At 37.1% G+C, this 13,850-nt stretch overlaps 1 protein-coding gene and 1 pseudogene across 1 annotated transcript; both read right to left on the reverse strand.

Moving 5' to 3' along the window:
- Positions 1 to 3,629: 3,629 nt before the first annotated feature.
- Positions 3,630 to 5,306, reverse strand: LOC149021065 (putative S-adenosylmethionine-dependent methyltransferase At5g38100). Its single transcript, XM_089147425.1, has 4 exons — positions 5,250 to 5,306; positions 5,066 to 5,170; positions 4,296 to 4,955; positions 3,630 to 3,983 (listed from the first exon to the last, which is right to left on the reverse strand). The coding sequence occupies exons 1-4, from the start codon at positions 5,304 to 5,306 to the stop codon at positions 3,630 to 3,632; spliced, it is 1,176 nt and encodes a 391-aa protein (XP_089003551.1).
- Positions 5,307 to 9,180: 3,874 nt separating this feature from the next.
- LOC149021066 (loganic acid O-methyltransferase pseudogene) lies at positions 9,181 to 11,257 on the reverse strand (annotated as a pseudogene).
- Positions 11,258 to 13,850: the final 2,593 nt, after the last annotated feature.

Genomic DNA, 13,850 nt, shown 5'->3' on the forward strand with positions numbered 1-13,850 from the left:
ATAGCTCTAGGGAGGATTTTATAAAGACAATATGAATATTCAGTTCCCAGAGGACCGTGGAGAGGTTCCTATGCCAACCATGTCAGCAATCCAGCTAGATGGTGGGGACAAATCTCGACTTTTTTTTTTATGAGAATATTAAACCCACCTCTGAGTCCAATGGAGGGTTCTGATCCATCCCCTCCGGGACCCATGGGAGGATTGGTGACTTTGAGCTTGGAGATAGCTCCCAAACTGCTTATTGGCCAAGCGATGTTTCTTATGGGTTTTCTTAATGATATTTCATGGACCGGGCTTCAATCACATTTTTCTATTTACCTAGTGCTTGCCCACCACAATGTGACCCCATTGGGCAATTGGGCCACCAATGGGCCCTAAGAGTGGAGATTATTAACATTTTGTTTTTTCGAGTGTGAATCATCTCCCTTAACGTTTGTGCTCTCCCAACCACCTTACAACATAAATTATGTACCACCCATAAATAAAAAATAATAAAAATTCATCACCCTAATCCTATGGACTCTCCTGTATTTCATGGTCAACAGCTGTCAGAGGAGATCATCCAAACTCTTCTTTTTCTCCCTCTTTGAAAATGGAGGTTAGGTGCGAGTGCCACGTCTCTTTTTTTTTTTTTTTGCCCAAAACATGCGACATTTAAGCCTGTCGCTAGTAGCTTAACATTGCATTTGACTGTTAAGTTATTCTAATTTTGTTTGGCCTATTTGGTTACATGAATCCAGAGATTCATGAATGCGAAATTTATACCCGTTTAGTTGTGAAAATCTCTGGATTCATGAAATCTAGAAACTCAATATTTTACACTATAAACGTGAATCTGTAGATTTATGGGTATGAAGTGAAATTCAGAGATTTCATTTCTATTATAAAAATGCTAAACATTTGTGTATTCACAAAAATTATAGATGAATTCACATATTTCATTTCACATGTTGTTAACCATACAGTTTTGGCTTCAACAGTTTTAGCTGAAGCCAAAGGGACCCAACCACGTAAATTTTTCTCATAGAAAACAAGAATCGATGATTGTTAGTGGGTTCTTGAATTACCAATTTGACCATATCCATTATAGACAATATGACAGACTATCCATTAGAACGGCAAAAACTGTTTGAGTTAAATTCTCATTCTATGGATTTTCGTTTCAACAAATAATTAAGTATCTAAATAAATCCGTTGTAATGGAATCAAAAATATCAAATCCCTCTACCCAAAAAAAAATATATAAATCCCTAAATTTTTATATATGTATAATCCCAAACCATCACGAACCTGATCAGCTGCAATAAAAGAGCCATAAGGATCCGAAAGGATGCTGCTTCTTCCACCTTTTTTGCTTTCTTTATCCCTTCAAGTACTAAGAACAGTTCAACTCTTGCCAACAAGAAGGACCCAATGTTCTTGGCAAATTGAGATCGTCTTTTGGTGAGCTTTCATGGTAGACTTCCCTTTGGTCCATGCAGGAAACTCCTTCTCCAACACCTTTGCTTTCAAATACTAATGGAGATAGGCCTTCGTAATAAACGACTGTACAAAAAACCAGAACACCTGCTGCAAGGTATTGCCTATATCAAGAGGAAGAGAAGCAAATAGTTTGTTGACATCATTTGAGACAAGGTCAGTAAAGTAAACTCGAAAAAAAAATCCGGGAGAGCTCAGCTTTCTGACTGATACTTGCACTTGATAGCTTCAAAAATATTTTGCATGACTATTAATGTAGCAGTCCATATCAGCAATGCTGGATGTATTGTGTTTATGTTTTGTTTTTAGCCAATGGCATGTCACAGGCTTCTAGACTTGAGTGGCACGATCATGAGCGCTGTTGTGGCACCAGAGCTCAGCAGTGGACTTGCTTCTATTTGAACAACGTAAATCGAGCTCGTACAGTCAAACATGCATGGTGCTGGAGCTGCGGAGCATGTGATGAGCATCAGGATTTCTTAATTTTGAAATCCAGATTCTGTATTACATTTTGATGTAGAATAATTTTTGTTTGATTTGGTTTTCAATTCAGTAGAGTTGGTTTCGGATTTTACTTTGCTTCTTAATATCTTAGTTTGATTACATTTCACGTATCTATCCATATTGTACATTTTACTTTTATCTGGTCTTTTATCCAAAAAAAAAATACCTTTCATGTATGGTTGGTCTTGGGTTAGTTGTACTCATGGTAAAATATATCATCGATATTCGACCCAAATTTGCCATATTTTGGTTGGTTTGGCAAGTAGTGAAGAAAAAAGGCACTGCTCAAAGTCGCTAGAAGATCGCCCGAAATAATTGGGAAAATCGCCGATATTTTACTGAACCTGAGCTACATTGTCTGGAAGTTTCGCCATTGAGAAATCCCTAGTTGTTGCTGCCTCATCCTCTTGGTTTCCTTCTTTGCCTTCATCTTCTATCTCTCTGATGCAATGGGCTCCTCTGTGCAGCAATGGAGGCAAAGAAAAATCTAACTGCTATTTTTGTTTACGAAAAATCTTATCAAAATTTAACTTGAAGTTGTAGAAGCTCCTAGATAGAGGACCTCAAAATTTTTTGTTTCTCGTTCTTCTGGTTTGTATATACACATGTACTAGAAAATAGGAAAAAAAAATCGTCCAAGAGATAGAAGATGAAGATAGAAGGAGAGATAGAAGATGAATACGCCATTTGTTTCTTGGAACTTGAACTGTTGAGCATGATTGTTCAAAGAAGAAACCAGGTAAAATTGTGTCTTAGAAGTTGAGCATGGTTATTAAGAAAAAGACGAATGAAAGGACGATGGTTGATGGATAAAGTGGTAGGGATTTCTTAGTTGCTTTTAGAATTGTTTTTCTAAGGTTCTTTAGAATCTTTAAGGGCCTGCTTGGTTACATGAGTTTGGAGATTTCAAATTTCTAGAGATTTCAAATCTATAGATTTTAAATTTATAGAGTTATAATTTATAAAATTAGATGTTTGGTTGTGGAATGAAATCTATGGATTCATCCTAAAAAACTATTTGATCGACATGATTTTTATGAATGTGCAAATGTATAGTGTTTTTGAAATCTCTGGATTTCACCCTTTACCCATAAATCTACAGATTCACGTTTTTAGTGTAAAAAGGTGAATCTCTAGATTTCATGACTCTAGAGATTTTTACAACCAAACGGGTATAACTCGCAGATTCATGAATCTAGAGATTTGAAATCTCTGGATTCATGTAACCAAACAGGCCCTAAATACATAGAAGTCATATCAATAAAGTAGATTACACAATCTTAGTGTATACAGGTCTGGAAGAACCCGAACGTTCTGCAACAACCTAGAAGAGCTGCTGCAAACGACCATGAAGAGTCGTCTTCCTCCCCATCTCATCCCTGTCCACCCCGTTCTGCATTACATTGAGAGACAGGGTAGGAGCATGTGATGATCATAATCTTCACGGATGAAAATAGCAAGAAACTTGCCAAATTATTTTCCATTAGGATTACCAAATTATCCTCTTGACAATGGTAAAAATGAAGCAGAAAATTACAAGAGTGAACAAATTTGGGATTCTTTGCTACAAAGTTATTAGATTCAATCTTTTATTTTAACTCCGTAAAGGTAGCCAGTGGAGCTAGCTAGCATTGCGCATTGCTTGGTCAGTCATTCTTGCGCTTGAGAATGATAGACAATCGAGTGATGTAGTTTTTGTAGCCTTCTTCCCTGAAGAAGGTATCTTCTGTCAACTTCACAGTGAACCTATTGAATAGCTCGTCCATAATATCACTTCCAAAATGTTCTTTGATCATTCCTTCGAATGGTGCTCTGAGGTGCAATGACATCCTTTCTGGACTAAGCTCAGTTTCTCCAACTGCCAAGAGATCTAGACTTACCAGCTCCATTCCTTCAATGCTAAAACAACCATGTCCTTTCAACAGCTTCTCCATTTCTAGGAATTCTGGAAAGTACACGGGCACATTGAAGGAATCCACCTTAGCTTCACTCACTGACCCCTATATATTATAAATAAGATAAACCATTTTGGATTCAACTAAACTTCAATTTGAATAGATCGAAGAACTAAATGAAAAATGTTAATAAAAAGAAATATTTATGTTACCGTCCCCTTAGTAGGGCCTAAAATTGGTCAAGTCTCTTTAACCGTCAAAATCATGTCACATAAGTGATAAGGCTAATGACCCATAAGGTATTATGGTCATTTCATGTCTGCCAGACATACTTTTAACTACCAAAGGGACACAACCAATGTAAAATTTTCTCATAAAAAACAGGAATCGATGATAATTAGTGGGTTCTTGACGTACCAATTTGACCATATCCATTAGACAAGATGACAGAGTATCCATTAGAACGGCAAAAGCTATTTGGGAAGGGGGGAAACCATTTGGGACACCTTGCATGATCAGTATCATCAGCCCTCCAGGTACCACTTCTTGGGCTCTAGCCAACAAGAAGGTCTCCATGTCCTTGGCGAATTGAGCTGAATAGGCTTCAATCACTTCCTTTGCTGAGCTTCCATAGTAGATCTTCCCTTTATTCCATGCCGGAGATTCCTTGTCTAACACCTCGTCTGGCACCTTGGAGAGCCAGTGAACAGCAGATGATGAGTATACCAGATGTAGAGAGGCCTTGGGGAATAAACGACCATGAAAAGAACCCGGCACACCTGCTGCAAGGTATGGCCTGTCGAGAGGAAGAGAAGCAAAGAGTGTGTTGAAATCATTTGAGACCTGGTCATTGAAGAATACTTGAAACTCTGGGATTTGATGAGTGGTGCTTAGGGTTGAATATTTGAGCTTGATGGCGTCAATAATGTTTTGCATGGCTATGAGTGTATTGGCTCCGACGGAACAGCCCAAATCAGCTATACAGAAGGTGCTAATATTGTTGAAAGAAGGTGATTTTATGTCAAGCTTCTTAATTGCCTCATCCGTATTTGCTTTCGAAGCGTTTGTTATATGTTTCTGTGAAACAAAACATCATATAAATATATATATTTGGTGATCATATCATCAACCCAATTGATTGATAACTCAAGAAGTGATTAAGATGAGTTTGAAGCTAGCATACAGACCTGAATAGTAGAGTTATTGGTGTAGCTGTAAGGGCCATCTCCCCCATTCATAGAAATTACGTGAGACTTTGATTTGAAGTTGGCCTCATCTTCGGCCATTGTTTCCTGTAAACAAGAACGCAGAAGAAGCATTACCAGCTGATCAAAAGCAAATAGCTCCGGGTAGGAGTTTATAAAGACGTACAATATGTATATTCAGTTCCCAGAGGACTGTGGAGAGGTTCCTGATGCATGGAACCATGCTTCTAAACGTGTGTCAACATCGGCCGGCCATGTCAAAGTATGGTTGCACCCCCCAAAACCAAAAACAAAAAAAGAAAACAGAAACAGTAGCAAAGCTGCAAATTGACCTTGACAATCTAAGACTTACTTCTTCTTGATCACAACCAGCCAGCATTCTTTTATCATTTTAATTATTCATGTCAGCAAATCTGTTTGGTTAATGTCCAGCTTTGTTAGGTAGATAATTTTGTGGAATTATGGTTATCCTGCAGAAGCAGAACCATGGTAATCCAATAGGGCATAAGCCTGAGCTTGTGCTGACAAACTTCGCGACACGTTTGGGTCAAGATAAAAAAAAGATAAAAATTACAAATCGTCAAAGATGTTACTTCTTGGAAAAGAACAACGTCATGAGTATTAAATTCGACATTTAATGTACTACTTCATTATCTTGAATTTAATGTCAATCACCAAGATATCATTCTGCATTAATTGTACGTCAAATCAAGGAATAATGTGAGCAGATATTTTGGATAATATCTAAAGCTAGGTGTGTTACACCTCAAACTTCTCCAAGAAGATATAGGTCTTGGTTTCTTCAGCAAGCTAAGCATTATATTCAATCTAGATTCTCTATTGGGCTATATTAGTCTACGGGAGCAAAAGAATCTTCTCCACGAGGAGATCATGGATCCAAAGTATAAAGGTAAATGATGAAAAAAATAACGCAGATCAAATGAAAAAAACAACATCATTTACTCTCCTGCAATGACTGTAGCATTGAATGCTCTTTGAGCGCTAACTCCTCACTACAAGATTTTGTGTTATTCGTGTAAACATCTGTTTTAAGATTCAGTTCAAGTTATCTTTGAACTAACTCAAATCCAGTGCAGATTCAAAAGCAACACTAATAATACTTAATTTGAATCTAAGACTCCTATATTTCACTAAAATTGTTGTTAAAAAATAACTAGTGACAACTACTTAAGAATTTTATAATCTTCACCTTTCGTGGTCTGAATGCTGCTGACGAGGAATCCAATGAAATCCATAAAAAAACAACCAATTCCTGTAGCACCTTTGAGATACACCGACACTTTCGAGTAGAATTTTTTATTTAAAATCTTTGGAGGAAATGAGATCGTTCATCTTAACGCATTTTGGTGGAAGTTCGTGTTACATTTAAAGAATTTTTTGGATAAAATTTGCGTAATTCTTATTTGTTTCTTGTAGTTCAATTCAAGTCATTTTTAACTCAAGAAAACGACATTTTACATTTTCTTTTCTTGAGTATTAAAAAAAAATCAACTAAAGACAATTACTGAACCTTAGCTCCACTCGCCAAAATCTTCGCCTTTGAAAAATCCCTCGCAGTTGCTGCCTCATCCTCTTCTTCTCCTTCTCTGGCCTTTGTTTTTTTCTCTCTAATGTGATGGGCTCCTCTGTGAGGCAACACAAGCAAAGAAAAATCAAGCTGCCATTTTCGTTTACAAAAAATTCTATTAAAATTTAACTTTAAGTTCACTAAAATTGCTGTTAAAAATAATAGGTGACAACTGCTTAAGAATTTTATAATCTTCATCTTTCGTGGTCTGAATGCTGCTGACGAGGAATCCAATGAAATCCATAAAAAAACAACCAATTCCTGTCACGCCTTTGAGATACACCGACACTTTCGAGTAGAATATTTTATTTAAAATCTTTGGAGGAAATGAACTCGTTCATCTTAACGCATTTTGGTGGAAGTTCATGTTACATTTAAAGAATTTTTTGGATAAAATTTGCATAATTTTCATTTGGTTTTTCTAGTTCAATTCAAGTCCTTTTTAACTCAAGAAAACAATATTTTACATTTGCTTTTCTCAAGTATTAAAATAATCAACTAAAGACAATTACCGAATCTTAACTCTACTCGTCAAAATCTTCACCTTTGAAAAATCCCTCGCAGTTGCTGTCTCATCCTCTTCTTTTCCTTCTTTGCCTTTGTCTTTAATCTCTCTAATGCGATGGACTCTTCTGTGAAGCAACACAAGTAGAGAAAAATCAAGCTGCCATTTTCGTTTAAAAGAAATTCTATCCAAACTTTACTTAAAGTTGCAGAAGCTCCTAGATAGAGGACCTAAAAAAATTTGTGTTCCTCGTTCTTTCGGTTTGTATACAGATGTATCAGAATTTGAAAAATAAAATCATCTGAGAGATAGAAGACGAAGTCAAAAAGAGAGATAGAAGATGATAACTTAACGCCATTTGTTTCTTGAAACTTGAGTTGAGTATGATTATTTAAAGAAGAAAATAGATAAAATTTTCTCTTGGAAATTGAGCTTGATTATTAGAAAAAGACAAATGAATGAAGAGGATAATTGATAAACAGAAGGGATAAGAATTTTTTGGGTAAATGCCATCTGAAGTGGTCCATGAGTTTTTGAATTTTGCTATATTTTATGATTTCTCCAAACGGCGAAACGACAAAGTTCGCTGTTCCTCACCTTCTTATTTGCTTTTATAAGGTTCTTCAGAATCTTTAAATGCATATGTGTCATATCAATAAGGTAAAGTAGATTACACAATCGAAATTATTATTGTTTCTTAGTGTATACAGGTCTAAGAGAGCTCCTGCAAACGACCATGAAGAATGATCTTCCTCCCCATGATCTCATCGCTATCCACCCCGTTCTGCATTACATTGAGAGATAGGGTAGGTGCATGTGATGATCATAATCTTCAACAGTTGCTTTTTAATCATAATCCATCGCTTTTCTCTTTTTTATATAAAAGCTGCTGATTGGTTTTTATGAAAACTCAAGCTTCATTTTAGATTTTTTAATTTTTTCTGGCGTCTTCTGCATACAAGGATCTAAGTTAATGTAATACTAACTAAATGGAATTCAAATACAGATTGTTGTGTATTTTGTGGTTGCAGCACTGAATCAAGTTGACATCTTTTGTTCACTTGGTAAATGGACGCAGAGAATCTGGACAGTGGGACCCATAAGACTAAGAACAGAACTGTTGTCATTTTTTAATATTTCTTATTTTTGCCTAGATTTGTCTATAACTCAAATCTTGACAAACCTATGTTAAGGTGGATAGTCTCCATTATAAGTATTACCTGCTATAGTGAGTGGCGGATGCGAAATGCAATAATTTTCAGGAATGATCTGGCCGATCCTAAAAGAGTGTTGACTTATATAAATACCTGGTGTCAAGAACTACATTTAAATCCTCTTGGGTTTTCAAACACTGAGAATCATGAGCTCCTAAAGAGGGCTAGACATTTAGCGGAATCAACATTAAGAAAGGAAGAACCATGGGAATGGCAGATTTCATAGCTGTAATTCCTATTATTTTTGTTTTCTTGTATCAACAAAAAAAAAAAAAAAAATCTTCACAGATGAAAATAGCAAGAAACTTGCCAAATTAGTTTCTATTAGGATTACCAAATTATCCTTTTGACAATGCTTAAAATAGAGTAGAAAATTACAAGAGTTAAACAAATTTGAGATTCTTTTTCACAAAGTTTTTTTTTTTTTTTAATAAATAACACTTCATTCATGAGCTAAGAAAAATACAGACCCACAAAAGAAACGAAAATACAACAGTAGGTGTATGAAAACACAAGGTTCGGTCCAAACCAAAGAGCGGAAATGACTAGAACTGTCTAACATGCAATAGACAAGGTCATCTAGGCTAAAGGATGGGTCAAGCCCAAAAACCCTTAGAACAGTTGTAACCAATATAGCAGCAATTAAGCACCAACACCCACATAGAGAGGAACACACCACAAATGCAGAAATTTACACGTCACAAGGGCGGACACAAAACACGCCATAAAGGCGGACACAAAACACACCATAAACGCCACAAGGGCGGACACAAAAATACACAAGGGCGGAGCGGTTGTCGCGTAGGGAATACAATATGCGGAGAAGGTCTGGCCTGCCATCTGTCACTGTTGTAGAGGCGTACCTGTAAAGCCCGCAGTAAAAGAACTTGGAATCTAGATTTGGGTTGTTCTGCGTTGTGCACCAAATCTCCTTGCAACCAGAAATTTTTTATTTTTTTATTATTTTTTTTATCCAAAAAGGATTGGGAAGAGAAGAGACAGATTGGTAAGAACAATAGATCTAAGGGAAAAACCCCAGATCTGGTAATGGAACCAGAGAAGGGAGAGACAGAGAATGGAGGCGAGAATAACGAAGACAGAGATGGAGATGGGTGAGGAGCAGAAGCTGTAGACGGGAAAGACGGAGAGCGGAGAGACAGAAGAGGAGAGTTCGGAAACAGATATGGTTTTCAAAACAGAGAAGGAGAAGGCAAAACAGAAAGAAAGAAAAAAATTCGATCTGAAGTTCAGCTTCGAGCAGAGGAGCGATGGGAACAAGGTGGGAAGAGGAGGAGAGGAGGAGAAGAGAAAGAAACGGTGGAGCTAGCTGCTGGCATTGCATGTTAAGTCATTCTTGCGCTTGAGAATGACAGACAATCGTGTGATGTAGTTCTTGTAGCCTTCTTCCATGAAGAAGTTATCTTCTGTCAACTTCACAGTGAACCTATTGAATAGCTCGTCTATGTTATCACTTTCAAAATGCTCTTTGATCATTCCTTCGAATGGTGCTCTGAGGTGCAATGATATCCTTTCTGGACTAAGATCAGTTTCTCCAGTTGCCATGAGATCTAGACTTACCAGCTCCATTCCTTCAATGCTAAAACAACCATGTCCTTTCAACAGCTTCTCCATTTCTAGGAATTCTGGAAAGTATACGGGCACATTGAAGGAATCCACCTTAGCTTCACTCACTGACCCCTATATATTACAAATAAGATAAACCATTTTAGTTTCAAGTTTCAACTAAACTTCAATTTGAATAGATCGAAGAACTAAATAAAAAATGTTAATAAAAAGAAATATTTATGTTATAACCGTCCCCTTAGTAGGGCCTAAAATTGGTCAAGTCTCTTTAGCCGTCAAAGTCATGTCACATAAGGATAATGACCCCATAAGGGTATTATGGTCATTTCATATCTGCCAGACAAACTTTTTACAATATAAAATTTTCTCATAAAAAACAGGAATCGATGATAATTAGTGGGTTCTTACGTACCAATTTGACCATATCCATTAGACAAGATGACAGAGTATCCATTAGAACGGCAAAAGCTATTTGGGAAGGGGGAAAACCATTTGGGACACCTTGCATGATCAGTATCATCAGCCCTCCCGGTACCAGTTCTTGGGCTCTAGCCAACAAGAAGGTCTCCATGTCCTTGGCGAATTGAGCTGAATAGGCGTCAATCACTTCCTTTGCTGAGCTTCCATAGTAGATCTTACCTTTATTCCATGCTGGAGATTCCTTGTCTAACACCTCGTCTGGCACCTTGGAGAGCCAGTGAAGAGCAGTCGATGAGTATACCAGATGGAGAGAGGCCTTGGGGAATAAACGACCTTGAAAAGAACCCGGCACACCTCCTGCAAAGTATGGCCTGTCGAGAGGAAGAGAAGCAAAGAGTGTGTTGAAATCATTTGAGACCTGGTCATTGAAGAATACTTGAAACTCTGGGATTTGATGAGTGGTGCTTAGGCTTGAATATTTGAGCTTGATGGCTTCAATAATGTTTTGCATGGCTATGAGTGTATTGGCTCCGACGGAACAGCCCAAATCAGCTATACAGAAGGTGCTAATATTGTTGAAAGAAGGGGATTTTATGTCAAGCTTCTTAATTCCCTCATCCGTATTTGCTTTCGAAGCGTTTGTTATCTGTCTCTGTGAACCAAAACATCATATATATATATATTTGGAGACTTTGGTTTGAAGTTGGCTTCATCTTCCGCCATTGTTTCCTGTAAACAACTAAACAAGAACGCAGAAGAAGCATTACCTGAGAAGCAAATAGCTCCGGACAGGAGTTTATAAAGACAAAATGTATATTCAGTTCCCAGAGGACCGTGGAGAGGTTCCTGATGCATGGAACCATGCTTCTAAACGTGTCAACTTCGGCCAGCGATGTCAAAGTATGGTTTCATGCATTTGCACCCCCAAAAAAATAAGACCTTGAAGATTTAAGGCTTACTTCTTATTTCTTGATCATCCAGAAGCAAGGGCGGACCCATAGAGGGGTGCAACTATGCAAACGCATGAAACCCAAATTTAAAAATATGATTTCTTTGGTGAATTAGATAAGTTAAAAGGACTTATTTTGTAAATTTGAAAAACTAAAATATTAAGAAATCCCTTTTACGATTATATCCACATTTTTAAACCGCTGGATTTTTCTTTTGTCATGTGTCACCATTACATGCCTGCACGGAAGATCTACGCACACGCGCGGACAAAAATCCGCGAACAAAATTCCCGCCGCCGGATTTTTAAAAATCTTATACGAATTCTCTAAAAAAATTTCTAATTTTTATAATAATTACCTTAATTTTTTTGGATTTTTTTCTTCCCACGTGTGAAATGTCACTATTTGGCCCTTTAATATTGAGAACAATTTTTAAAGACAAAATAATGGGTGTAAATGTCATTTCTAATTAAAAACTAACTTCTCAATTCCTATTTATTCTCTTCTCTCTTATCTTTTATTGCTATTTATTCTTTTCTTTGGAAAAAAAATCTTATTAAGTATTCAAAATGTTATTCTTAATTAGAAACTAACTTCTCAATCTCTATTTATTCTCTCTCTTGTCTCTTCTCTTTTCTTCTTTTTTTTTTCCTATTTATTGTCTTCCCTTTCTATAAGCTTGGGTTAAGAAAATTTGGAAAAAATCTGCTCTACAATTGGGTACCTTTTCTCTTTTTCAATTTATTTATGTTTATCTTTTTCTCCTTTTTTATTTTTTTTATTTGATTTTAAATATTATCTTTCTTTGTTTCTTCTGCAATTTTTATTATTTTATTTTGTATTGTGAATAAGATATTTATAGTTAGTAAGATAAGTAATTATCATTAGTTTGCATTTCTTACCAGACATTAGTTTTAATAATTTATTATTTTTTAAATATATATATGGGCCCACAAAATATATGTAGGTCTATTATTTAATATAATAAAAAAAATTAAATGTGGGATTTCCAATAGGTCTTATAAAGGCCTACACAATATGTATGGCAAAAAATTATTAGTGTTTTCTCAACAAGAAGGTTATATGATTTTCATTCTTCGACACCCATTGTTGCATCCTGGGTCTGCCCCGGACTAGAAGACCCTATTGTCTAGTTTGCTTACCATGTGATTCCAACATATGTACAACGATGTCGGAATTGTGACCGTAGTAGTCTTCGTATCTAATCCTTCGCCTAGTGGCAGTACAGTTAATAGTACTGGAACTAATTGGTGTTGTTGCTACATAAAGGTGAGCGGTTATGTGTATAAGAACATACAAGGAAGACATGGAGTTTGATTAGCGAAGTTTCTCCGTGTTTCAACATAGCCAGAGAGAATTGAAGAAGCGTAGGTTTGTTTTGGTAAGAACAGAAAAAACGAAGTTCTGGTGATCTAAGGTGGAAAGTTGGATCCTTTCTTAAAAATCCCTGATGGATCAGCAATCCAGCTAGATGGTGGGGACAAATCTCGACCTTTAATGAGAATATGACTATATGAGACCCCACCTCGGAGTCCTATGGAGGGTTCTGATCCATCCCCTCCCGGACCCATGGGAGGAGTGGCGACTTTGAGCTTGGAGATAGCTCCCAAACTGCTTATTGGCCAAGCGATGTTTCTTATGGGTTTTCTTAATGATACTTCATGGCTTCAATCACAATTTTCTATTTAGCTAGTGCCTGCCCCACCACAATGGTGACCCCATTTGGTAACTGTGGGACCAATGGGCCCCAAGGGCGGAGGTTGTTAACATTTCTTTTTTGAGTGTAAAACATCTCCCCTGACGTCTGTGCTCTTCCGATGACCTTACAACTACAAATTATGTGAGATCCATAAGTACCATAGGGCCCATTTTTGTGGAAGCTTATAATTTTTTTTTTTGTCGAGGAAATTAGTATTGATGAAGAAAGGGGGAAAGGAGTGATTGCTAAAAGAATAGTATGGTTGATAGAGCTTCTGCTACCAAAATATAGAGTACTTCTCTCTCACGTGCACACACACACATATTCAACGCCTGTATGTAGGGCTGGGTTGGGCTGGGCTTTTGCAATCCCAAGCCAACCCTATATTGTTCTAATCTAAGCCCATTCATGCCCTGACCCTAGTTTAAGGCTAAGGATTATTTGTCCCTAGCCCTAACCCCTCAAGGGCAAACCAAGCCTATTCCCGCCCTAATTGGTCATAATTGGGCCTGGTTGGGATGAGTTGGCCTTGATTGAACTTGACCCTGATTGGCCCTGATTGGTCATGTCCCTGCCCTAACCCTGATTGGCCCTGTCCTTGGCCTTAACCTTATCATGGCCTTGTCCCTAGCCTTAATTGGTCATATCCTTAGACCTAAAATATGAAATGTAAATTCATAAAATAATAAAAAAAAATGCTAACCTTGATTGGCCCTATCCCTGACCTTGATTGGCCTTGACGCCGACCCTGATTGGCCTGTCCCTGGCCCTAATTGGCTTTATCCC

This window comes from Hakea prostrata, chromosome 3 (assembly GCF_041222555.1).
Source record: "Hakea prostrata isolate BN-2017 chromosome 3, UWA_Hpros_2, whole genome shotgun sequence".
NCBI classification, from domain to species: Eukaryota; Viridiplantae; Streptophyta; class Magnoliopsida; order Proteales; family Proteaceae; genus Hakea; species Hakea prostrata.